The sequence below is a fragment of the Dermacentor albipictus genome, chromosome 6 (genome assembly GCF_038994185.2).
Source record: "Dermacentor albipictus isolate Rhodes 1998 colony chromosome 6, USDA_Dalb.pri_finalv2, whole genome shotgun sequence".
In the NCBI taxonomy this organism is placed as follows: Eukaryota; Metazoa; Arthropoda; class Arachnida; order Ixodida; family Ixodidae; genus Dermacentor; species Dermacentor albipictus.
This window is the reverse complement of record NC_091826.1, coordinates 131,213,732-131,240,874: the sequence shown is the minus strand read 5'-3', so window position 1 is coordinate 131,240,874 and position 27,143 is coordinate 131,213,732. Positions and strand designations below refer to the sequence as shown.

Sequence of the window (27,143 nt, the reverse complement as noted above, 5' to 3'; positions counted from 1 at the left end):
AGTCCTCACCAGAGTCCACAGGTCCCCATAGGCTTCCGATGAGCTTCGTATCCGGATAAGGGCGAGATTTTCTTTGCTGTGTGACCGTTGAGTGGCCAGCGCGGAACCCATGTTGCCATTGAGAGATAATGTAATTATAAGCTAAAAACCTGATGATATGTTTATGAAGGATATGCGGTAATAACTTACAGTATGTGTTAACTAAAGGAATTGGCCTGTAGTTAGAAAGCATCTGTTTGTTGTCACATTTATATACCTGGATGACTGGCGATTTTCCAGAGACGAGGAACAGTACATGAGTGCATGAACAGTGCATGAAGCGCATGTACAGCTGAATATTTTTGTCGTCGTCGAACCAAGCACATGTGCAAGCGTACCACCTTTTTCGTGGGCTCATTCACTTACAACACTTCAAGATTCGCGCACATGGGGTGTAATGAATTCAACTGAAGTTATCACCGAAAAAAAAAAAATCTGCGTCGCTCGCGACTTTTGAAACTTTAAGAACACCAAGCACTTCATTGGTATTTATGGGCTGAACACATAACTCATATCAATGAGGTTTAAGCACTGGTAGTAGTTTTCGCAGAGCACTTAAGCTGGGACAGCGTGTATGCACGTGGGGTCTATCGCAGGCCTTTGGCGTGATTACTATAGGCTCCGTTAAGTTCTGCAAGCAAATGATAAACTATTGCTTTATAACGCTCTATTTGCACTTAACCAAAACTAGTTTATCTTTCAAGGGGAATTGCTTTATGTAAGGACTTGCGGAATATGTGTACTATCATACAGGTAGCGTAGCACACAATGCTCAGTTGAGCTATGTTTAAAATATAACCTGCATAATTTACCGCTGTTGTCTGGTTTAGTCTATGGCAAACATTATAGGCAGAGCCTAAGCAAGTAAAAAAACATCTTCCTTGCATTATGTACCTCAACACAGCCATCCGACAAACTTTACAAACTCAGAAATAGAAGCCCGATTGGCTGGCTCATTTTTCAAGAACATGTCATACAAGCAACAACTCGGTTAAAATCGCGCATAGCTGCCCTTTTAAATAACTCAATAAATGACTTAGTGTGATACTATCGACAAAAGAACTTATCCATTCAGAAAGAGAAGACTTTTTCTTAAATTGTTCGTGCGCTTAACCACTCCCATAATGTGCGGTTTTATTTGTAATTACGAGTATATTGACACGTCCGATTTAAATATTGATCCCCTTCTCATAACGCAGGGCTTCATGAAAAGTTGTGATTACACCGGCTTATGCCGCGTCCTTCGACGAGTTACTGACGTCATGTACAATATTGACACGTGTACTTATCTGTATCGGGTGACCACGTTTCGCCGCTTAACAAATGTAATCGCACAGCGAGGGACGCGCCTGCATGTATCCGACGTTTCTGGAAAGTTATCGATGCTTCTACCCGGCTGTCTGTTGTCGCCGAACCTTGTGTTATCTGATTTCATCGCGTAACACGAATGGTGTAAAACTTTGTGGAAGGCACGCGGGTCCGAACGATTAGTCTGGAACATTCGACGACTGCTCCATACAGTGGCGTAGCTAGGTCGCGTGGCACCCGGGGCCCTTAGGTCTTCTGTCACGCCCCCCCCCCCCCCCCCCGCTGGGTGTAGCCGGCGGAAAGAGGGGTGTCTTCAGACGTATATGACACCCCCCCCCCTTCACTGGCCCCTTGCACCCGGGGCCCACAGCCCCCCGGCCCCCCCTGTTGTACGCCACTGGCTCTATAAAAGCCGACGCGCTTGACCCGCTGATCAGATTTTCGACGATCGCCTATAGTGTTCGCCGCTATCGTTGTGCTATGAGCGTAGGCTGTTTTGTGCGCACAGGTTCGCCCAATAAAAGTTAGTTTTGTTTTGTCCTTCACAGTATTGCTACTGCGTTCGCCATCGTCACCACCACGTGACAATATCGAATCCGCAATCTCGCAATGCCTTCTGACCCATTGTCTCGTGACATCATCCACGTTTTGCTGCTCAAGGTTTGCTAGCCTTCCGTGGCTGTAGGTCCTTAAACCCGCCGACACGGTGCTTCTGCTGTCGCCGGGTTTTGCTACGTCATAGTCAAATGCCTCTGGATGAAGACAAGGATGCGTCTTGCGTTTTATTGCTATAGCAATTATATGGACAGTGCCGGAGCATTTTTCCGTTGCCATCACTGCGTTGTTCCGTATACCGTCCAAGCGCGATAACGCTGTAGCCTCGCGTCGTATCCTGTGTGTGCGAGTCAAAGCACGCGAGGCAAGCGAACGCTCGCGGCTTAATCTGGCGGGGCGGCCAACGAGCCGCCTTCCGTCGCGAGAAAGGCCGTGGTGCGATGGGAGGGAGGGAAGGGGCGGTCATAGAGAACGGATTATAACGAGAGCGGACACTCAGCGAAAATTGGAAGTACGTCGCACTGTAGTATTACCGCCGACCGTTTGCTGCCGCGAGCATCGAAAAAAGAAAAAAAAATGTGAAATGAGAATAACAGAAATTGTTTTTTTTTTGTTCCTTCGCAGCGAAAGTAAAAATACCTGCGTATAAATTGAATTAAGCTTTGCGGCTTACTCCCGCTGCCTAGCGACTGACGAATCGGCGAATGACGAGCCAGATGCTTGCGTCATGCTATGTTCAGACTACGTTCGTAAGGCGCCGATTTTTCGTAACATGCGTAAGCGGACGCGCAACAAGCGTATATGCGTCTAGTTCAGACTGCGAACGTAAAGGTACCAACGCGCAAAATTCACGCGAAAATCGTGGGTGAGAGTGTTAAAGGGTCGGCAACATTTACGACTGTGATATTACGACCGTTGCGACACAGCCAATGAGCGATAAGCTTTCGGTTATCAACAACTGGTGACGACATTTCCGTCCTCCCGTCTGCAGACAGCTCCGGGCGCGGGAAGTGCCATTCCGTGCGCACGATTAGGTTGGCTGTGTTCGTGAAAATTTCTGCAGCGCACCTTGGAGACTGTTTTCAGTTCATCTGGTTTATCCACCGAGGAAATCGATGGCCGCAGATGCGTGCTCCGAACTTCGATGAGTGGTCTCAATAGGTTTTCTAGGAAGCGGTACTGCTGGGGCGACATGCGCATGAAGTTATGAAACATCACAGCGTCACTAACTCGGAGTTTGGTGAAAAGGTTGTGAAAATCGCCGTCCACGGACCCGTCGAGAAATACTTCCCGCTCCCAAACCCTTCTGCGTCGCCTTCGTCGTCTTTGTGCGATTGAATACATGGCGATAAGTTTGTATTGAGCGTGAATTTCTTCGATCTCGCCCAGCGCTCGCATGTTGACAGGAGCCATATTGGACCGCTGGTGACGTCGAGTCTGCAGCTCCAAATTTGATTGGCCTGTTGTAAAAGCCGTACTTTACGCAGCAGTAAATGTGAACAAAGGTGCCGGCTTAACTGCCGTAGCGTTTCTTACAGCCGTTACGTTGGATACGCCGAAAGAGCTGTTACGCACGTTACGACCGTAGTGTGAACATAGCTTCATTCGTCAGACACACCGCCGAAGCGAGAGAGACCGGCCGCGCATCTGAGCATTGGCTTGTTGGGGCGCCCGTCTACCTGTGTTTCTATTTTAGGATTTAGCCTGGTATGGTGCCTTCCTGGCGAATTCTTGCGTTCCTTCCGAACATCGACATGGCACCACTTCACTATTGGACTACGGCAAGGTGGGAAACTTTGTTTGACAGTCTGCGATGCACTTCAAATAATTAGGGTTACTGCCCGGCACCTAGGCTAGACTTGTCACACGGTAAAGGAAAAACAGCGTGGCCGTCGTGGCGCAGTTAATTTTAATTAATCATACTGGGAGATGTTTGCGACGCTTTCTATGCGCCCCATTATTAACTCATTTCAGTATTTTTTGTGCACGCTAGACGCACAGGTGGCTGTGACGCAGTTTCGCGTGTACTGAATTTTACTGCGACAAGTTTTGGCGCTTTCTGTGATTGCCAACACTATTGTAACTAATTACTTTACTTTTTGAGGTACCTTTCGAGCGCAGTGGGCGCGCCTGGCGCTGTGATGCAGTTAGCGAAAAGCAGCTCGGCCGGGGCGCGCAGTTTCGCGTTTTAATGCACTCACAAGTTCATGGCGCTTCCTCTGACGCCCAACATTGATGAAAATTTTTTTCGTACTATTTTTGTTACTTATAAGGCACGCTCGCAGCTCTTGTCGTGACGCAGTGAAAAGCAGCTCGGCCGTGGTGTCAGAGTTCGGCGCGTACTGAATCTTACTGCGACATGTTTGTGGCAATTTTTATGTCCCGGCAACAATTTAAATCCTTTTTCGGTACTGGCGCTTCTCGAAAACGCGACGAGCAAATGCCAAGAGCGAAAAAACGGGACTGCGTTGTTTGCGTCAGCAGAACGCGCTAAAGATAACGCCAAGGAGCTCAAACGCCAGGAACTTGTAACTCGAAAAGTCTGCCTTCTGAACACCACCCGCATTTGTCTTGAGTGCGAGTAGAAGGAATTCTGTGAGCGTCCAGCGTGGTCTGGTTGAGAGCCTGTGTTTTGGCCACCTGTGTGTATACGTAGCGTACTATCGCGTCGGTTGTAGCCAAGTTCGCGAAAGGCGCCGTAACCCGTGCATTCTTGCTATTAAAGTGCAGGAAATAAAGCCAGGTAAGAGGGGAATGCTTAAAGTTAGAATGTTTTGTGGTATGCACGGTATTGTTTTGGATGAGCCGGGTATTTTTTACGCCGTGTGTGTAAATACAAGCTGCTTTTGTTTATAAGGCCGTCCACTCACCACTTTCGCACGCTTCGCCTCTACACGCATTAATCTTGCATGTTATTACCAAAATAACACTTGCTTGTAATTTAATTTTTTCAGCTGACGTCGCCTGGTGGAGCTTGCTACGAAAACTACTGCTGCTTACCTGGTGCCACAACGCTGGATGAATGCCCCAAAGCCCGCAACGAACATTTATGAAGAATGAAATAAAGATCTCCTCATTCCACAAGGCGTCTTGCGTCTTTATCAAACTGCACGTGGCACATATTCGATGCAGGCTCGTGAAGATCGTTCGCAATCAATTTTACTCATTATTAGCAACGATTTTCACGCGAAGACCACGCTTGGTTGAAAAAAAAAAACTAACGGACCCGGCGTGACGCGTGCCAGCTAGTATTCAAAAGGCGCGCACACAAAACCGAAAGCCGAAGTGTGGTTCAGGTATTCACGCCGACGACTTGGTGCGCGGCAGTCAATTGGGCCGCTGGGCTCTCAGGGAGTGTTCGCTCTTGTGTTCCTTTCTCTATGGGGCGGTGTTGTGTTCCGGCAGTAACAACGCGTTTCGGCACCGGGCGCAAGGGGAACTGGCCATCGTGGCTCAATGTCAAGGAAAGCGGAGAGTGCGCCACAAGTGAGCACTTTGCACCACCGCCGTGTCTTGAGAGAAAATGTCAAGACGGCTTATTCTTTGGTGCGCGCTGTCTTCTTGCGCTGAAAGGATAGACCGCAAGAAGGTGACTTTACGCGCTGCTGCTGCCGCACTTGCTAGCACCAGCGCTTTTATGAGTGTCCGTGCTCACAAGGGTGGTAGCGAGAGGGGGGGGGGGTGGCTTATGGGGCTTCTGCCTCCCCCTCCAAAATTTGTTTGTGCTGTCATGCACCGCCGACCAAAACAACACCCGGTGCCGGAAATCATTCTCGATTTGGTCTGGAATGTCTTTTTCATTAGAAAAAAACATTTCAGCGCGAACATTGCGAACGCAAGCAGCATTTCGTGGCAACACCCATGCACCTGGAGTAACGTAACGCCTGGAGCCCGATCCAAGCGCAAAGTTTCAAGGGCGTTCTCCTGGCGAGTGGGCTCGTCGGGGCATGGCGCGGAGGCCGCGGAATCTACGGAGCGGATGGATTTCGATTCGTAAGCTTTATGGATATATAGCTCTCATAAACATTGCATGCGAAAGGTGAATTGACATTTCTAAAGTCGTGCTTTAGATTTTCTATTCCGGAACATTGTGGGTTTAATGTTGCAAACATTTGACGCCAAAGCTGCATTGACTTTTCTAAAGTCGTACGTCGGACCATACAACTAGACAAGGCAAATCTAGACACTATCAGGCATATTTACAAAGAACGCAGCGAGGTCCGATGAAAAGAAGCGTTGTGGTAGATCACTTGTGCCGTCATGTCAAAGAAAAGAATATCAATTTTTTTTTTCATATGCGCCAATGCATCCATGTCAAGACACTAAGTCAGCAAAGGTTACTACATCCTTATTTTTTGTACTTCGACTTTTATTCGTGAAGACACATTAAGCCTCTTGAATTTTCTCGTTCTCGCTACCCGCGGGCTGCCAGAGCCAGTCAAAACCCACACGTTTTTGTCGTGTTGCCGCCACCACCACGTGGTGCTCTTTGGTGCGGCTTCCTTTTACTCTGGCCGAGTGGATTTTCACCTGGCGGAGTTTTAGACGCTTTACGGCTAGCAGACGCGAAAAAGAAACAATGGTCCCTCGTCTATGTCATTGCTGGGACTCGACAGATTGCAACGCGTTCGCTGCACCTTTCTGGAAAGCCAATTGTCTTGCCGGTGTAGGACACCGAGCAATATGTGGCTCTGTGGACCAAGTCTCTTACGTTTTCTTCGACATTCCTTCGGTAGCCATATTAGGTGCCCAAATTAGGCATTCGGTTGTGGCCAACATGCTTTCCTTCGGGTTTTCTTTTTTCATCTCCATGAAAAAAAAACTAAAGAAAGAAAGACATTGATTCGGCGCAGCGAATTGCCGAATGGTGAAAGTTTGATTTTGCTACTTTTTTTACGGAAAAATAAGACGCCGCAGGACTTTACAATTGCCGAATAGCCTTGTTATAGTATTGCGATCACAATTAAATTGTCGCGAGAGGAAACGTCAAGCAGTCAGTTCCAAGCGAACGGCCGTTTACTGTTCATGTCTGCAGCAGCTACCACGCACGCTTCTTCACCCTCGGTTTCTAGCGTAACTAGCGCGTGCCATTAGCCCTCCCTCCAAGAAAACAAAAAACAAAAAGAACAGAGACGAATTCTTCATGCGTTTAGACGAAAGTTAAGCGTACCCCCCCCCCCCACACCAAAAAGAAAAGTTGGGGAGATGGTAAATGCCAGGAGGAGAAAATAAAACAAATGAGAAATGAGAAGGACAGTGGACGTGATGACAGGGGCCGAACCACAAAGTTTGTGGAAGAGAGTCATTATGAAACAAATTTCCAGCGCACAATTGAACACAGACGAGAAGTGAAAGACAACACGAACGCCGGACTTCAACTGAATTTTATTCATGGAAAACATGGCTTTATGTACACGGGGGGGGGGGGGGGGGGGGGAGGGTGCTAGTGCGCAGGACCACCCAGAAATATTTCCCTGGTCTAGGCAACAGTCATCAGAAGTGTCAGACCAAAAGAAGAAAGGCATAAAAGCAAAAAGCGAAAAAAAGGTGAAAAAACCTTTCCCTCTCTTTTTTACATCTCTCAGTACAATCTTGCTCATCTCCCGCCCTACCTAGGTAATTCGACACACCCATTTGCCCTGAGATAATCAAGTTCTTTTTTCCCGAGTACAACAGAGGGAGCACTGACACAGTAATCGTTTTCATTGGAGATACAAAATGCTTCAAAAATGTTCCGGTTTTTCTGATTGCTATATTTGCGCAACGCAAGTGTTCGTTCGAAAAACGCCTTGCATGCTGGCTTGTGCGAGCAACGGTGAATGTGGTCGGCTAAATTACCAGCGCCACTTAGTGAAGTAGCATTCCTGCGATGCTCTAGCAAGCGTTAATTCAGACAGCGCCCGGTTTGGCCAATATAGCATTTCCCACAGGCGAAGGGAATACTATACACCACACCGACGTCACATTCAACGAGGGCTTTGGTGTGCTATATTTTGCAGGCTGGCTTCTTCTGGGATTCGTTTACTAGGCGACACATTCGTTCCAGCTTTTCCGGTGCTGAAAACATAACACGCATCCCGCACCTGTCGCCAACCTTCTTGAGGCGGTGAGAAACCTGGTGCCCATAGGGCACTACGACAGGACGCTTCAGCGGGCGTGCGTCTTTTTTCAGCTTGCGCATCCCACCAACCTTTACCTCACGAATGTGGCTCTCTACCACCGCGGCCACGATTTCTTCGTGGAACCCAGCCTTCTCCAGGCGCCTTATCTGGGCGTCGACGCTGTCACGAACTTAGTGTTCGCATGACTTCTCTAGAGCAGAGCGGATGCAGTTTTTTGCTATAGCTCTTTTTATGAGCATTGAGCTGGCCGATTGATAATTAAAATTTTGTTTTTTTGACCATGGCTTTTAGTGCCAGCACACGCGCGCTTCATGAAAAATAAGACACAAGTCGAGGTACTGGATCCGAGAAACTTGCGGCAGTTCGTGCGTGAACTTCATTCCAAAGGCGTTACTAGCAAAAACATCGAGAATGTTGCTTATACTATTGCCTTTATCCTGAGCATCAGTCGTATTCATTACCACGAGGTAATCGTCGACATATCTAAAAGCTTTCTGCACGCCTGCGTTGTAAAGGTACGCTTGAATGCGCTTGTCAATACTTTCTAAGAAAATATCGCTTAAAAGTGGTGCTAGGCAAGAGCCGATGCACACTCCTTCGTTTTGGATAAAACAGCTGTCATTAAAAGTGATACTAGTGGATGAGAGATAAAAGGATATTAGCTGTAAAAATTGTCTGTTGATAACCCAGTCATGTTTTGGAAGGCCACTGGTGCTATGTCTTCAATGTGGCTTCTAACCACGCGGAAAAGCTCAGGATGAGGCAAAGAGTAGAACAAATCTTCTTCATCGATAGAAAATGCAAACCTCTTTTCTCACGAGGTTTCACAGCCAGAAAAATATTAGATAACATCTGTAGAATTTTTTACCAGAAAAGGGTCTTCTAACGATATGGTACTAAGGTGCTTCTGCAGATACCTTGACAAGATGCCCTGCCAGGAGCCCTCCTCAGTGACAATAGCCCTGAACGGAACAGATTCCTTGTGGGTCTTTACAGTAAAGAAAACACTCAAAGACACAATGTCAGCAGCATTGATGCTCTTTCTTAATTTTTCTAGCTCGAGCTCTTCATATACAGCAATAGCCTTTTTCTTCACTTTAGCTAACGACACATTCACTGGGACAAAGTTTTTTGCAATAGCCTCATTTGCCTTCTGTAGGAACAGAACTTTTGGCATCACAACAAAGCCGCCCTCTATGTCCCCAACTATTAGGTTAAGGTCCTTGCTCTTCAAGTAGTTAACAGTGAATCTGACAGGTAATTTTGGAGCAAAAGGCGCTCCTCTATGTGGCAGTGACTCTATGCCTTCAGCTATACATCGCTCGTGTTCATCTGAAGTGGCTGCCGCCGCCACATTTCTGACTATAGGCAGCATTCGTACCGGTTCTTCTTTAGGCTCGATACAAAACTTAGGATCACGGCTTAGCACTGCTACAATGCTTTCAGGCAAGGCACACTCACCTATGCGGGCAACTTGCTTTGGTGCAACCTGCTGTCGAACTTGCGCTTTCTTCAACGCACACAGATAAATGGGTGGTGCTGCGTAGTAGCAGCCCCCCTTCCCTCCTACTGTGTACATAAAGCCCTCTTTTTCATGATTAAAATTCAGTTGAAGTCTGACGTTCGTGTTGTCTTTCGCTTCTCGTCCGTGCTCAATTGTGCCCTGGAACGATGTTTCATAATGCTAATCACAACCAATTAGCCCAGCTCAATACTTAGTGGATGAGAGTCAGCGCGAGGGGTAAGACTTCATCCTGGTAACGTGAACAATGTCATAGGAACGTGGTCTACGGGAATAGTGCGAAGTTTCGGCTTGAATAACTTCGTAGTTGTCAGGATTTAGACGATGCAAAACTATGTAGGGTCTAAAGTATCGGCGTAATAATTTTTCTGAACGGCCTCGTTGACGTACGAGGCCGTTCAGAGACCCATACGAGATCTGCCAGGTTGTATGTGACGTCTTGATAGCTTATGTTTTATCGATGAGCATCGTGAGTTTGTCGGGATAGAATTTGTTGCCGTGCAAAGTGCCGCACTGCTTCGGCACGCTGAACAAAGGCGCCTGTATCTGGTGTGGTAGGTTGAGACGAAGTTGGTAGGAGCATCATGTCGAGCATATTGGTGACGTTGCGTCCGTAGACCAGATAGAAAGGAGGAAACCCGGTGGTTTCTTGAAGCGAAGTGGTATACGCGAATGTCACCTACGGGAGCAGTTCGTCCCTATTTTTATGATGCGTGGCGACATACATAGAAAGCATATCAGCAGTCGTTTTGTTGAGACGCTCAGTTAAACGGTATGTCTGCGGCTGATACGCAGTTGTCGTAAAATATATATATATATATGTAAATTATTTATTTATTTCGAAAATGACATACAAATACGAGCCTGCCCAAGCCAACAATGGGCTTGTGGGGCAGCGCTCGGCAGAATGGAGCAAGCCAGGGAGTGGCACAGTAAATTAATTATTTACAAGACTCAAGAATAAAACTAAAGAAAGAAAGAAAGAAAGAAAGGAAAGAAACCAAATTACACATACAAATCAAAAATATAAGATTTAACTTCTTTCCGTGTGCTGGAAGATTAAACTTTATCTGGCAGGTCATTTAACACATCAGGTACATAGAAGGCACGGACGCGTTTGCCATATCTTGTCCTTACTCTTGGTAAGGTAAAGCGGTCGCGTGTACGTAATGCTCTGGCGGGGACATACGGGAGGCAGAACTCATTGTTCCATATATACAAAAGGATTACCGTTTCTTTCAATAACAGCCTGAACGAGGGCGTATGCGAGCATGAAAAAAGACTGGAATTGTTAGTAATGTGCACACCATACATCACCGCCCGAATAATGGATTTTAGTAAAGAATCAACTTTATTGCGCCAAAACACTGAACAGAAATAAAAAGAAGAGATTCCATATTTCAGCACACTGTACGCTAATGCATGTGCTATTGTTGTCCTTACGTAAATTGGGCATAGTGCTTTAATAGAATGCAGTAGGCAGGCTATTTTGCGCAGCCTTTCACAAACGTTAGCCAAGTGAGTGTTCCAGGACATGTTAGAATCGAAATGAACACCGAGATAATTAACACTTGAGAGGTATGGAATAGGAGAGCAAGAGCAATTGTTACACAGAGGAGAATGAAGAAACAGTGGAGTGATGACAGGAATAGATTTCAGCGGATCGTGAAAGCATACTAATTTAGTTTTATTCTGGTTAATAGAAATGAAGTTTTTACAGTACCAACTGATAACAGTTGCAGTGTCAGTTTGTAATTCAGCCACGGCTTGATGGTAATTAGTATGACGAGATACTAAAAGCGTATCATCTGCGTATTGAAACACCCGAGAGCGAAAAATTGCTTGACTGAGATCATTAACGTACAAGTTGAATAAAAGGGGAGCTAAAATCGACCCTTGGGGAACTCCAGCGCTCAACTGTCTAGGTTTGCTTTTAATATTTGCGAGAACTACTACTTGAATTCCACCGTGCAAATAATTCTTAAGGAAAGTTAGAAAAGGCCCTCGGAAGCCATAGCTATGAAGTTTACAAAGTAAAATTTCATGGTTGACGGAGTCAAAAGCTTTTGATACATCTAGAAATAATGCACAAGCGAATGCACTAATTTCAAGAGTACTATTAAGGAAATCGGTTAATTCATCTAAGGCTAATCTAGTGCCACGCCCACAAGTAAATCCGTACCGATTAGGCGACATTATGTTGTGCGCATCAATGAAGCTCTGCATTACGTGAAAAATATGCTTTTCAAGTATAAGAGCAATGCACGAAAGTATCGAAATTGGCCTGTAGTTTGTGACAACATTGACCTGTCCGCTTTTGAAGAGAGGAACTACAAGCGCTTCCTTGAGGCCAGGCGGTATTTCTTTTGTGGTTATAATGTTATTTATAATTGCTAAAAGAACATTCTTCAGGGCCTCAAAATTTCTGCGAAGGACGTCCACAGATACACCATCTAATCCAACTGACTTGTGCTGTATTAAGTTAAATAAAATATGGCGAATATCATCCTCGGTACACTCAGGCAGGAATGTAGAGTCAACTACCGATTGTGGCATACAATAACTAGCCGTGTTACCGGACAAGCTTGCTGCAGTAGACGAGAAAAAGGAATTAAATTGGTCTGCTAACGTTATAGATGGTGGACCGAAATTCTTCGCAATAGTTTGGTATGCGCCTTTGCGAGGACGACCCCTTAATTCGTTAACCACGGACAGAGTCTTGGACGGGTTATTTCTAAATTCAGAAAATTTACCTTGGAAGTGTTGTCGCCTGGCACCTCTAAGCACAGCACTGACTTTATTGCGAGCCATCTTATAAGCTTCACGAAGATACTGATTATTAGGTGAGCGCCGACAACGCGCCCAGGCTAGTTCTTTTTCAGCTAACGCGGTTAGAGCATTTCCATTTATCCACGGGCATTTCGGCTTTCGTTGCTTTAAGACGACTACGTTTTTGCAAGAGTGCACTGCCTGCGTATAAACGGCAATAAAAGATTTATGCAGGTGACTGGCAGGAACTTCTGCTAGGAAAGATTTCCAGTCGTAGCCTTGCAACAACGAGTCCAGCTTTCTTTTATCAATAACCTCTATCTGTGATACTGGGTTGTTAGCCGCAGCATGCTGAGACGATAGAAAGCTACACCCAACATAGAAGTGATCGGATAGCTTTTGCTCAATAATAAACGGAAGTACCTGGTCGTTCTCAGTGCGAACGTTGACGTGATCTATGCATGAAGAAACAAGCGATGTACCCAAAATTTCGACACGTGTGGGAAGGTTGATAATAGAATCTATTCCAACGTCAGCAAGCGTGTTCAAGTATTCAGCTACAATGTGTCGTTCTTTCTTCAGCACGTCAATGTTAACATCACCTATCATGCACACGTGACCAGATGGAAAAGCAAGTAGATGCAATTCGTCCACAAACTTTCTAACACTTTGATTTGGCGGCCTATAAATAGCGAGCAATGTGATGGCAAAAGATCGTGTGTGAATACGAAGGGCTAGCGATTCAGCACTTGTGAAAATTATGTTCAGAGGACTTGAAATCCAACAATTTTTAATGAAAATGGCGATTCCACCGCCACGGCCGTCCTTGCGCGTCAAAAAATGATTGTGATAACCTTGGAGTTGAAAGAGACCAGTATGTTCCTGCCCAATATTAATTTCAGTTAAGACAAAAACATCAGCTTTATCACGTACTGCACCAGCGTGGACACAAAATTCATTCCAGTGCTTGCGAATACTACGCACGTTTGCATGAAAAACAGTGAATGTGCCTTCACCTGGTTTTAAAAGAACAGAAAAAGAAGGAAAGTCTCGAAATTGTTCGCACGAAGCCATGAATCAGGAAAAAGATTACAACAGACAAAGCAGAGGATAAGAGGTCAGACTAGCCGAGACAAGTCACAAAGGCTCATTATGCGCACAACTGGGCCACCCTCCTTCTTACGGGCATAAATTTTGCCATGTGTCACCCATACGAACTTGAAATCGGCCTCTTTGGCCTTAGTCTTTGTCTGCCAGAACAGTTCTCTGTTGTATTTCGTCAAGATTTCGACAAAGAAAACCGAGGGCTCATTTTCCTTCGCCAGAGATTTCAGTTTCTTTCGCTTTGCCAGCCAGCTGTCACGTATGCCCGCCGAAAGAAAGCGCACTAAAACTGGAGCTGTTTTGCTCTTCCTGGGCAACCGGTGCACAGCTACTACGTGACCTGGCAGGAATGAATCAATGCCCAGTTGAGCGGCCAGTTCAGCAACAGTAGTAGTCAAGTTTTCACTAGGAAGTTGGGGTAGGTTATGAATTTCGAGGTTTCAGGACCTACTATACTGTTCAGAGGCATTTATTTCTCCTCTAAGGTCTTGAATGACAGCTGCCTGAGAAGCGACCTGATCCTCAAGTACCATCACCCTAGAAGACAATTCAGTGACCTGTTTCTCTCGTGTTGCTGATCCTTTCAGCAAGGAATCATATTTATTTGAAAGAAAGTCAACCGAGTCGTGTATTTCCTGCATTTTCGTTTTCACTACTTCGATCTGGGACTTGAGGAACAACAGTTCGTCTATTTTCGACGGAACCAGGGAAAGAGATTCAACTTTCGCACGAATAGAATCCAGCAACGATAGCTTTTCAGGAATAGCTGTTAACTGGCTAGAACTGCCTTGGGAAGAATCCGCTGATCTACATGTTTTACACCGCCACTTTTCTCTCTTTTTCGGCCCCTTCGACAAGAATGTGCCTTCAGCCACACCTGAGCACTCTTGACCGAGGTGATACAACGATGCACAGTTAGAGCATTCCATGCACCGGTCTTCGCCGGCAAAATCAACCCCACATTGAGCACAATCTTTTCCCTCCATCACACATGCGCACAAGAGAACACCCGCGGTAGATCAAGCAAATGACAGTTTTGCAGTTGGCGGCATGGAATGTACAGAAAAGTTGCTACAGCGAAACCAGCTCACCTGCAGGAACAGAACAAATCATTTTAGGGCCAATGCGTTGTTCCACTAAGCTGCAGAATATCTCCTACACTGGACAGTGATGGCCATACCATGGTCTGGGATGACGACAGCGGCAGCACCATGTCGAAGGACGATATTTTTGACAAAGAAGTTGGCTACGTCTGAAGCAGTAGCCCGCTGAACGGCTTGTGTTTCGCAGTATCAACTGAGGTAATCAGCGGCGACAACGATCTAGCGGTTATCAGCCGAAGACATGGAAATGGGCCCAGTAAATCCATCCCGACTTGCACAAAAGGTGAGCAAGGAGGTCGTACAGGCTGAAGCAGACCGGCTGGTTCCAGTGGTGGAACTTTGCGACGCTGGCAATCTCGACAACTTCTGACGTACTGCTTCACAATTTTTGTGAGTTTTCGCCAGTAGTACTTCTGCTTGATCCTTGCCAGAGTACTCCTGAAACCAAGATGCCCGGACGTTGGTTCGTCGTGGCATGCACGTAGAACGTCGTAGCTGAGAGAAGCGGGAACAACGAGCAGGAGAATGGTTGCTGTAGGGTGAAAGTTCCACTTGTATATTATGCAGCTTCTACGCAGAAAGAGGACAAGTGACGCGCGAACTGCTGCGAGGGCACTGGGCGGCTTGGTTCAAGGTATTCAATCAAGGGCTGGAGCTCGGAATCTTGGCGTTGCTGCTGAGCTAGGTGCAAGGACGGAAGAGTACAAAGAAAACAAGAGTCGTCGTCAGTATCTAGCGGTGCGGGTTCGACGGGGGCGCGGGAGAGACAGTCGGCATTCGCGTGTTTCTGGCCAGAGTTATAGACGAATGTCACGTCACATTCCTGCAACCACAGGCTCCATCTTTCGAGACGGCCTGAAGGATCCTTGAGATTCGCCAGCCAGTAGAGAGAGAGAGAGAGATAAAACTTTATTGTGTCCTTGATGGGGTTAAGGGGTGGCGGGGGTCGGGAGACTAACCCCCAATCCCACCTTCCTCAGACGGCGGCCAGTCCTTGCTTTCTGGCGGCGTCTTCGGCCATCTGGACGGCCCAGAGCTGCTCCTCTGGGTCTAAGCTGAGCAGCAATGTCTCCCACTGCTCGGCCGTACTAATGATGCGTGTCTTAGTGCGGGAGGTGTTGGTGGGTGAGGCTTTGGGGCATTGCCGGATAATATGATTGAGGTCGGCGCGGGCCTTGCACGCTTTGCAGAGTGGTGAGTATGCATCGGGGTGCATGCGGTTGTAAAGCACGGGGTTCGGAAAAGTTCGTGTCTGAAGGAGTCGCCAAGTGGTGGATTGAGACTTATTCAGTGTTTTGTGTGCTGGGGGGTCGCGTAACCGCTCTCTGCGGTAGTGCAGGGGAATTTCTCTGAACGTGACCATTCGGTGCCGCGCGTGACCGCGATGCAGAACAGAGGGCTGGTTGGGATCGGAAGACGCAGGAGAAGGATGATGCGCCCGGTGTGTGAGAGCTCGGGCGGCATCGTGGGCGGCTTCGTTTCCAGCCAGACCCGAGTGAGCAGGGGCCCAGATGATCTGCACGCGGCGTTGCCTTGGGGGAGGAGTGCCAGAGAAAATCATCTGCGCTTGGGGTGCTATCAGTCCTCTTGCGTAGTTACGAATGGCCGTTTTTGAATCACTGATGATGCAGTGTGCATTGGTAGCCGCGTAGGCCAAAGCGATGGCCGTTTCTTCTCCTACTTCGGGTTGCGTGGCGAATATTGATGCGGCCGCGGAGAGGTGGTACTGCGAACCCGCGACTGCGACGACCGCCATGGCGTTTTGATTGGGGTACTCTGCTGCGTCCACGTAGGTTACGTCAGCGGCTTGGTCGTAGCGCTTTTGTAGTTGTTTAGCTCTTTCTGCACGTCGCTCCGGATTGTGTTCAGGGTGCATATTGCGAGGTATGGGCGGGATAACTAGCTGATCACGAATGCTTGGAGGGATGGGTACTTTTGGTCCGAATTGGGTGGTGTAGGTTATGCCTAGGGTGCCTAGAATGTGCCTGCCCGTGGTGGAATTGGCAAGTCGCTCGTATTGGCTAATACGGTGCGCTTCAATAAGCTCGGCGTCGTCGCTGACGACGCCGAAGGGGCGACCGTAAAAGTATGGCCGGAGCTTCTGGATGGCCCATACGATTGCCAGACATTCCTTTTCAATCGCTGAGTAGTTTTTTTTCAGCAGCAGACGACGTTGGGCTGGCATGCGCAATAAAGCACTCAACACCAGCTTGAAACTGTATACGAGTGTCACTCCGAGACCTACGTTACTAGCATCAGCATGCACTTCTGGGTCGGCCTCGGTGTCAAAGTGAGAAAGGATCGGCGGTGTCTGTAGACGTAGCTGAAGGTCGTGGAAGGCGTCAAATTGTACTGGGGCCCAAACAAATGTGAAGTCGTTTTTGATGAGTCGTTGCAAAGGTGCGGCAATCTCACAAAAATCGGGCACAAAATGGCGGTAATACGCACAAAGCCCTAAAAATCGGCCGACATCGAAATTCGTCTTCTGTATCGGGAACAGAGCAACTGCCATGGCTTTGTCAGGGTCAGGCTGCACACCGGTGCTGCTGGCAATATGACCTAAAAATTTAAGCTCGTCGTAGGCAAAGTAACATTTGTCGGGCTTCAGAGACAGGCCGGTGGTGCGGATGGCTTGAAGAACCGCCTCAAGCCGCTGGATGCGTTGTTCAAACGTGATGGGAAAAGCAACTACATCATCTAAGCAGACTAAACCCAAGTGCCACTAGAGGCCAGATAAAACTGTGTCCATCATGCGTTGAAATGGGGCCGGAGCGGAACACAATCAAAAAAAGAAGTGAGGCGTGCAGAGAGGACACAAGAGTAGACAAGTGGATAACACGAACGCCGACTATCAGCTGAAGGGAGCACTGAGGCGAAAAAAAAATGACACAAAACTCATCTGCGCAAGCTCAGGAATGGTAACACCACGTGTCAGTCGGGTACACGTGCTGGTCTACGTGAGAGGTAACTGTTAAGGCACCTAATCTCTTCCTTATGTAAAGTAATTGAAGGCTGGCTCGCGCACGCACTTCCACCATTATAGATATGCCATGCCTCTACCATAAGACGCGTATCTTCATTCTCATGCCTGTACAATGAACATAAAAGGTCTTTAACCGGTGGATCGCCTTCTAATCTTTCGCTACATTGCCAAGATTGTAACTGCATGCCAGAGTTAGATGAATGCGCGATATTGTACAGGCATAAATGAAGACACGCGTCTTATGGTAGAGGCGTGGCACATGTATAATGGTGGAAATGCGTGCGTGAGTCAGCCTTAAATTACTTCACACACGGAAGAGATTAAGTGTCTTAGCAGTTATCTCTCACGTAGAGCGGCACGTGTAACCGACTGACACGTGGTGTTACCATTCCTGAGCTTGCGCAGATGACTTTTATGTCTTCTTTCTGTTTTTGCTTCAGTGCTTCCTTCAGTTGATAATCGGCGATCGTGGTGTCCACTTCTCTACTCTTGTGTGATGCCTGCACGCCTCACTTCTTTTTTGCATAATGAATTCTTACCAACTGGCTAAGCTTTCTGCCGTTCTAAACAATCCAAATAGGAGGACCTTAAATTGATAGAGACCTTCGGGTGTTACAAAGCCGTTCTTTCCTGGTCCCGTTCGTCAACTTCAGTCTGCCAGTACCCACTAAGTAGATCCATTGAAGAAAAGTAATGGGCATGTCGCAAGCGATCCATAGAGTCGTCAATCCGAGCAAGTGGGTAAACGTCTTCATTCGTGATCTTGTTCTGCTTGCGATAATCGACACAGAATCGTAGTGAACCATCTTTCTTCTTAACTGATACAACAGGTGAAGCCCAATGACTTGTCGATGGTTGAATAACATCATCGTCTAGCATTTGTTTAACTTGATGACAAATAGCATCCTGTTCTCTCTGCGACACGCGATAAGCGTGTTGGCGAACAGATTGGACGGTCGGTTCAGTGATGATTCTGTGTTTAGTTAAAGGAATGTTTGGCCTTCGGCGTGGTGGCGAAACAGTCGCTAAATGACGATAGCAGAGTGAGGAGCCTCTCCTTTTCGGGTTGGTCTATCTGCGGGTTGACGTTGATGCGACTGGTCAAGTCCACATCACTTGGTTCCGGAATCGAGATTGTCGTTACCGAAGCAGAGGCGTTGGACTCGGCCACCGTTTCAAAGTAGGCCATGGTGGTATGCCTCGCGAAGTGATTGTATTCACCACTGAAGTTGTCAACTAGGATCGTGACTTGCCTATTTTGGAGCTCCACGAGACCTCGTGCGACGCCGGCTTCTCGATCCAGCGAAATGGTGAGGTTACCTTCTGTGATGCCTGTCCTTAGTTGGTCTTGGGGCATTCAACGAGGATGTAGGTGTTACATCGAGGCGGTGACTTCACGCAGTCATCGATGACCCGTAAAACTGCGCGGTGATGTTCATCCTGCACACTTAAATTCGAAGAAACATAGTTTAAAAAAGTCACGAACAAGTCACGCAGATTAATCATCGCCCCCATATTCCTGGAGAAAATCCACGCCCAAATACCCAGCCGAGAACACTTGGGCAGCGCACGGAAATACGCTGCGAAATTTGAAGTAGAAATTGCACGCTTTACGCTCCATCGTCCATTGGGTGACACGAGGTGTCCTCCAGTCGTAGTCAGATGTGGGCCATCCCACGCTGTCAGCACCTTAAGTAGCCGAGTGGCCAACGAAGCCCTCATAACCGAGTAATCACCGCCCGTATCGACAAGTACAGTTACCGGATAACCGTCGATGCAAGCAGAAATAGCAACAGAAGTTATTTTGGCAGTTTAGAATGAAGGCGTCAGCGGTACGTCGCGAGGGGTGGCGTCGGCGGAGGATATTTCATGGTTCCCATGACAGCGGCCTCACCCGGTCTCCGTTTTCAGTTTCCCCGGCGTGGGCTTCCACCGTTGACTACAGCGGAATCAAAGGCGGGTCGAGCTCGGTTTGGTGACGCGTACCGACGAGGTGATGGCGACCGCGACTGTCTTCGCGGTGGGGCAGAAGAAAGCCGAATATTTGCTAAGTATTCCTCGATTTCGTACGCGCGTTCGCCATAGAGCGCGCAACGGGAGTCCGGATGGTATTCCCGCAGACCATTCTGTCGGTAGAGGCAGTCGCGATACATGTCACCAGCCTCCCCAGAGTGGTAGCACAACGGACTGTTGTCGGGAGCATGCCTTACTGTAGACTTGCGCGGACCAAGATGAAAGGCTGCTTGCAGATTCATGTGGTGGATTGGACTTGGGAAGCATCAAGGAATCCCAGCAGGCGGCTGCGAGAAACGGCCCATCGACGGCGCGCAAACCCGAAGAGCATCCGCGTACTAGAAATGGGGGGGAGAGAGTTTGGTACGTGTTGTTGGCGAGGGATGAACCACATTTACTCCCGAATGACGTCCGTAAGAGCCGCGGCACTCGGAGGTGCCGGAGCGAATGCATAAGACTTCTGTAGTTCTTCTCGAACAATTTGCCGCATTAGTTCCGCAAGGAACTCACTGTCATCGTTTGCAAGTACGAGAGAGCATGCAGCAGTCATGGTGGTCTGGCGCTCATACTGCGAGAGCCACTGCCAAAGCATACGTTCATGACTGTTGCCTCTCCAATGAACTGAGACAGTGTGGTAGGAGGATTGCGCACGAGGCCAGTGAAAAGCTGTTCTTTTGCGCCTCACATTAACAGACGCACCTTCTTGTCTTCTGGCATTAGTGGGTCGGCCCCACGGAACAATCGCGTCATGTCTTCAGTGAACATGGCGAGGGTTTCGTTAAGCATTTGGAACCTCGAAGACAGCGCCTGTTCGGCTCTTTCTTTCCGCGGTGCTGAAGGCGTTGCGAAGCAGTCGGTAAAACTCCTTCCAGCTGGTGAATGAGCCTTCGCGGTTCTCGTACCATACTCTTGCCGCGTCTAAAAGGGAACAGTAGACGTTCGTCAACTTACGGCAATGGTCCCAGTCGTTAAAGGTGGCGACCCGGTCGAAATGGTCCAACCAGTCTTCAACGTCCTCAAGGACGTCATCGTGGAACGGGTTAGGCGTGCGAGGCGTGTTGACGATGCATGTTACAGCAGCATTTGGTGTCCCCTCGGTTTCGCTTGGGGTTGTTGTTGACATCTTCCTCGCTGAGCTTGCCAGGAGACTGTATTGTTGTGGAAGACCTTGGAGGCGACGGCTGCTTCGATGGATTTCTGCCATCTCCGAGGTAGTGGCGTCGGTAGCTTCTGGTTCAGGACCAGTAGGCATACGGTGGATGCGTACCCCGCACCTCCACCAGTTTGTCGCGAGAGGAAAAGTCAAGGAGTCAGTTCCAAGTGAACGGGCTTTTCTGTTCGTCTCTGAAGCAGCTACCGCGCACGCTTCTTTATCCTCGGCTTCTAGTGTAACTACCGCGTGCCAATATGGACACTCCAGGTGCATTTCTGCTGTCGCTTTCTTCCTCGTGTCCCATTATAATGTCCAAGGGAGATAAAATCATGACCGCGTGCTGCATGCTGTATGTGCGAGTAAAAGCGTAGGGGGTGGGGTGGCATGGGTGAGCCGAGAATTGTGGCTCAGTCTTGTGTGCGCAAGTGAGTGAAGCGGGGAGAAAGCGCGCCGCCTTCCGTCGCGCCGGACGCGTCGGAGAGAGCGGAGGGAGGGGGGTCAGGTCTTAAGATTCTGTGATCTGTGAATATGTGATTGCGCGAGATGTTTATTTGCATTGTTTCACGCATTATATGCAGTTACTTTTTCTGAGACATTTTTTTTCGTAGACTCATTGGAGGCTAATACGTATGATTGAATATCTTACTGGAAGATTTTGTTATACGTGCAAAATTTCTTTACTTCTTTTTCACTTCTTTTTCTTTATCCAGCTTGTTTTCTTTTTCTTTGTCCAGCTGTATTTTTGCATTTGTATTTTTCATTGTATTTTTGCATTTATAATGTACGAGGGTGAGTCAAATAAAAGTGAGCCAACCGCTCCCACGCAATAATGGTTCAGCTTATTATCTGCGAGGCATGCGCGTAGCACACGAGCATCTCTCATTTACAAAGGTGACACACAGGTGTGAGGATAAATGTTCTTTAATGCTGTGATACACTGGGTTGAACATGGTTGCATGACAAAATGGACGCTCCGAAAGCTTGAACTGCATGGTGTCTTGAGGTTTTTGACAGCTGAAGGTATTTCCCAAAAGGAAATTAGTAGCCGTATGGCTGCCTTTTACGTTGAACATTCGCCACTGTGAAGCATTGGAGCAAACAGTTCAAAGAAGGACGCGAAAGTGGCAAAGACAATTCAAGGCCACACCAAAGCCACCGTTCAAATAGTCGCAACACCATTGCAAAAGTTTGAGCTGATTAGAGGAGAACGGAGGATAAGCATCGATGAACTCACAAAAAACGCGAACAGCCACGGTTTGGTGCACATCAAAATTCATAAACATCTCGGTTATCGACTCTTCTCTGCGCAATGGATGCCCAAGATTTGCAACCACTGCCCGAAGACGGTGAAGTTCGGCGCTGCCTTGACTCATCTGATCCATTATCACAACGAGGATGACGACTTCTTGTCTGCAGTTGCGACCGTGCATGAACCATGGTACCACAACAACGAGCCTGAAGCACGACAGCAAAGCTTAGAATGTAAACATTCTAATTCGCCACCCCAAAGGATGCAAAGGCTCATTTTCGCCAGAAAGGTGTTGTTGAAGTTTTTTTTTCGATCGTCAGGGGCATTACTGATCAAATTTGCTAAACCTGGAAAGACTACCAATCGTTTCCGATATTGTGAAATGCCGAATCGGCAACGTGTCGCTATCAAGAACAAACAACGTGGAAAATTGACGAATGGGGTCATCTTGCTCCACGACAATGCCCGTCCCCACGCCCCTGTGTGGTTAACATAAAACTAGCAAAGTTCAAGTGGGAAACGCTGCAACATCCGCCATCTAGGCCAGACGTTTCGCGTTGCGGCTTCCACAATTTGGTGCAATTGAAGAAAATATTTCAATGGAACCAGGGTTATGTCGAATGATGTCATGAAGAGGCAGTTACAGACTTTTCGAAGCAGCATCCCACACAGTTTTACGATTCGAGAAGCACGCGACTCGTTAGTCAGTGTCTAATGTCAGTGTCGACTTGTTAATCAGCTGCCTAATTGGTCATGGAGACTACTTTTAAACAAAGTACGCCGTTTGACATATATTCGCATTGACTCAATTTCATTTGAGTCGCCCTCGTATATTTTGCAGAATTCCTGCTTTTTATTGTGCTCTCTGTTGCGGCTATAATTTCGGCGTAATTACTCACAGTACGCGACCGGTGACAGCTGCTCTTGCACAATACATTGGCATAAAAGACATCGCCGTTGAGATTTTTCCCTGGCCGTTGCAGTTGTACAAAAATGTAAACAAGTTTCTTGAATGACAAAATTTTATTAAAATATTTGTCCTCAACCTTTTCAAGTCATGACGTTTGTCTTTTTTATATCAAAGGCATGTACTGTCTTGCTGGCTTCAAACTTATATAGTTCGAAAGGTTGTGTGATATTTTCTGTACTTATTAAATAGACAAAATCATGGAAGCATTGATACCGGTTATTTCGGGCATAATTTTCAAGACATACGAGTATATGCTTTTATGAAAAACACACATTTTACACGTCTTCACACTGCGTAGCGTTCAAGAATTTGTTTCAGCATCTATGCCAATGGCAATGCAGTTATTACTCATGTAGTTGATCCCTAGACAAAGTCTATAATGAAGAGGCCCAGCTTCAACGTGAGACCCCCCGCCCCTGACTGAATTTCTGACTACGCCACTGGTGGTCACAAAGTGCAGTACGTTCATGTTTGCTTGTGCGAGCTGACACGGTGCTGTCCAATTCAGTTAGCAAGCGACTGTTTCCAAGTTTACACGGCCGATAAACTACTATCGTTACTTCATATACATGTCTACTAAGTTGCTATCGCAATCGATGCTTTGCATTTCAGGGGAAACGTCGATGTTGTGTTTAGTGGTCTGGTTCCCATCTTGGCCAATGCTTATGAATCTTGTAAATATAGCGTTTAAATAGTTTCTGCCTACTTTGTTTCCACTTAAGAATATTCATGTGGAGATATTTTTCCTTCATGAATTTCAGGTTAACCAGACTATGTTAATGCTTCTGTAACGCGGTAACAATAATACTTGATGTGCTTGTCGTTTTTCTGTAGCATTTGTTTTTGCCTTTTCTTGTTAAATTTATTTGTGAGATGTCAAAAAGATCAATTTTTTCTCTGAAATAAATTTTTATGTGTATCTTGCTTGCCCTAAATGACGGGGCAACCGCCCAATTACGCTGAAGTTTAGCAGCTTTTCGTGCTTGTCCTAGAATTCTGTGTTTTGCTCAACGGAAATGTTACAATTAACTTGAGAGGGCAGCTACGCTCTGTGTAGATGTGCCCCTCTGTGAGTTAGCCAACACAGCTAGTTGGGCGATATAGTTCAGCATTGTTGGTGTGTAAATGCGCCTAAGTGGTTAAGGATGAATGGAAGGAAACGACACAGGTAACGCAGTTTGTGTCCGTTCTGTTTCCTTTATAACGTTTCTAAGGTTCTGCGCTGCCTTACACTACATTAGTCCTTACGAACCAGCATGGTGGTCCGCTGTATTGTCTAGAACAAGTATCAAAAACATTTCATGACTCCATATTTCATGGCCGAAGCGACAAACAAAAGAAGTGGGAGACTAAAAACGCGTAGAAGCAGTTATTGAGCCGTAATAGGGGTGCCCTCAGAACTCTCACGTTCGTTTACCGCGCTTTTTCTTCAGCGAGCGAGAGGACCAGGAGAAGAGAAGGCGCATGATGTTCCTGGGGTTCGTCTGCCTGCTGCTTTTCTTGCTTCTCCTGCTGGGACTGTACTTGGTCTTCAGCAGCCGTGAGCGCCACTTATTGCGTATTCACGGCACACCCATGCGAATAACAAGCTTCTCGAACACGTGTGACGTGCTATTCGGTGAAATCAAGTGCGCCATTTTGGTCTTTCCTAGTGAGGCAGGAACAGCGTTAAAGACAAGGACAGACTCATGGCACACAGAAAAAGGACGTTTGTCGTAGTTGTTGTGCTTGCCTCTTATGCACGGCAAGTGTCGTTTTTTCTACGTGCCATTATTTTCTCTTTAGTGCTCTTGCCGCTTGAGTCAGCGTAATTGTACTCCAGTGGCGGTTAGGAGCTGATGTGGCGCCCTCTGTCGGGTGGCTCCACGGCACCGGAGGCCGCTCCCTGTAGCTGGCGTGGGAATTCGCTCACTTCGTGCGTTCTCGCAAGAGTGGCAGCCCCGCACATTCTCATAGATGGTTCGGCTGCTTTCTGCTGTCACGCTGAAACTGCAGTTCCTTTTTGAACGTGATAAATTTCTGGCTCGGATATCGCAAGTTATGTATCGGGGAAGGAATTTACTACTTTTGCAATGCAGAGGTTTGGCATGTCCATCAATAAATTTAGCATAAAATGACATCTAAAAAGTCAGCTTCCAAAAGTTTTAAACGTGCTTCGCTAAAAACGTAACATTCCCTTAGTACTTTGGTGTGGCATATATTGAATATTACACAGAATAGCAAACTTGGTATTTGGCGAGAACATTACATATCCGTATGTTACAAGGATACTGACTGCGAAGCTTCCGTCAAATGTTATTACTCCGGTGAGCTGTTATAAAATGCACGGGCACTGTAATAATGCGTGAAAAAAGAGTCTGGCACGCATTTTGGATGCAAAAAAATGGCCACTTCTTTTAGCGTTCTCCGAAATAGGCACAGAAATAGCATAGTTCATGACTGCTATCACGACTGATGTGTACTGTAGCAATCACCGGATGGACAAATGGGCACTTTTGCTCCGTGGGCGAATCACTGACGGCAGGTGCAGAGACACTTTTCGGACATTGTTTCAGCTGTGCTTGACGGACACAGACGCGATATACGCGGGTCTGCCGAAATTTCTGGGACCCTGAAAAGCTTCAACACGCCATGTAGGGCTTGCAGTGACATCGCACAGGCGTCCTTACGCTGCCCTAAAGAGCCCTGCCGGAGAAATGAGGCTTGTGCTCTGATAGCTTTCGGCACTTTAAATACTTATAGTTTGAAAAGATTTAAGATAGAAGGCATGCGCAGTGAGTGTTTTTGTTTCATGATATTTGTTCGTCGGCGCTAATTCTCCATATTTTGAGGAATAATTTATTCAAGAATGTTAAACCTGGTAGGGACAACGTTAGCAATAGAACAGTGTAGCAATATGGCCCGCACGTATACATCGTTTCGCTCTTTACAAACATAGGCCATGGACGACTTCCGCTTTTCCTCACCGGCGTAGCCCGCTAAATCTAGCGAGCAAAAAAGGCATTGGCCGCGACATCGAGTAGGAGCAGCGAGCTAAAATCTAAGCCTGCAGATTGTCAACGCGTTTGCTCTGCACATAACGACAATTTTACAAGTCAACATTACCGCAAGTTACACGAGAAATTTTATGCATTAATATTAGGGCGTAACGCTCATATTTTTTTTTATTTTAAAACATGAAAATAGACTTTCCGCACAGTGGAAGAACTTAAAAACATGCTTTGTGCTCCGGCGCAGCAGACTGATGAGGGCCGTGACCGGAAGTTCCTTGGGGCCGCTCTCTCTCTGCTGCTATCGGGGAGTGAAACCACATGGCGTATGGCATGGCCTGGCATGTAGCATACATAGAGCTAAATATATGCCGGGCCTTGCGTCAACTCCGTCAAAAATAATAATGAAAAGAATATCGAAAGCAATAGTATTAAAAATACATCATATAAGAGAAATATACTCATAAATGCTTTGGGGCTTACTGGGAAATACCTGGGCTCCAAGGGTGTCCTTCAAACTCGCACGGGCGCACCAATGAGATTCCGCAGGCTACGCTTTGTACCACTAAATGTGGAGATGCCTTCTGTGGGTGCCAAACCATGGCCTCGTGCAGATAGTTATGGGAGCGACACAAATTATATAGCGTCTACGCAATCGGACCAAGCCCTCAAAGTCAGAAGGTGTGGCCCAGTTCAAGCACTCCTTTCTGAGAAATTGCGCCCCTCACCTTGCAGAGGGTGGTGCCGAAGAAGAAAGCGATGAGGGCAAGACACAAGCGGCTCATTACGCATCTGGTAATCCATCCTCGCCATCGACCGGTTCCAGAAAGCCTCTGCCCACAGAAAAAGGTAAAACAACTTACTAGGGTAAGACAAAACGCTCTAGGTAACCGATAACCAGTAATTTCAAATGTGCACAAAAAACTCTGATAATGACGATATGAGGAAATTTCGTATCATCGGATCATGCCCCCCGTTCCCTAATATGCCCGTATAAATCCATATTTTTATAAAAGAATATTGAGTTGTGTGTTATGCAATTTATGGTCTGGATAAAAGCCTCCAGCATGACTTCTTAGTTGCTTCACTGGGTTTTCATTATTGCGGTGATAAATACAACACATGCTGCCAAAGCTAGTCAGGGCCGGGCCTGTCAATTTAGTCCTGCTTAACCGCCATCGCCCTGTAATTAAATCGCACAAGAAGATGCATTGCTCTTGGCTTCTGTGTCTTACAGCAGAAGTAGAAACTGAGCGAATCTGT

General features: G+C 47.1%; 1 protein-coding gene across 1 annotated transcript in view; it reads left to right on the top strand.

Moving 5' to 3' along the window:
* LOC135918612 (uncharacterized) overlaps positions 1-27,143 on the top strand; it is a 400,339-nt gene that overhangs the window by 8,657 nt on the left and 364,539 nt on the right. The window contains exons 2-3 of the mRNA XM_070521094.1: positions 24,324-24,430; positions 26,616-26,729. Coding sequence (XP_070377195.1) covers positions 24,324-24,430; positions 26,616-26,729 — 221 coding nt within the window. The remainder of the gene's footprint in view (positions 1-24,323; positions 24,431-26,615; positions 26,730-27,143) is intronic.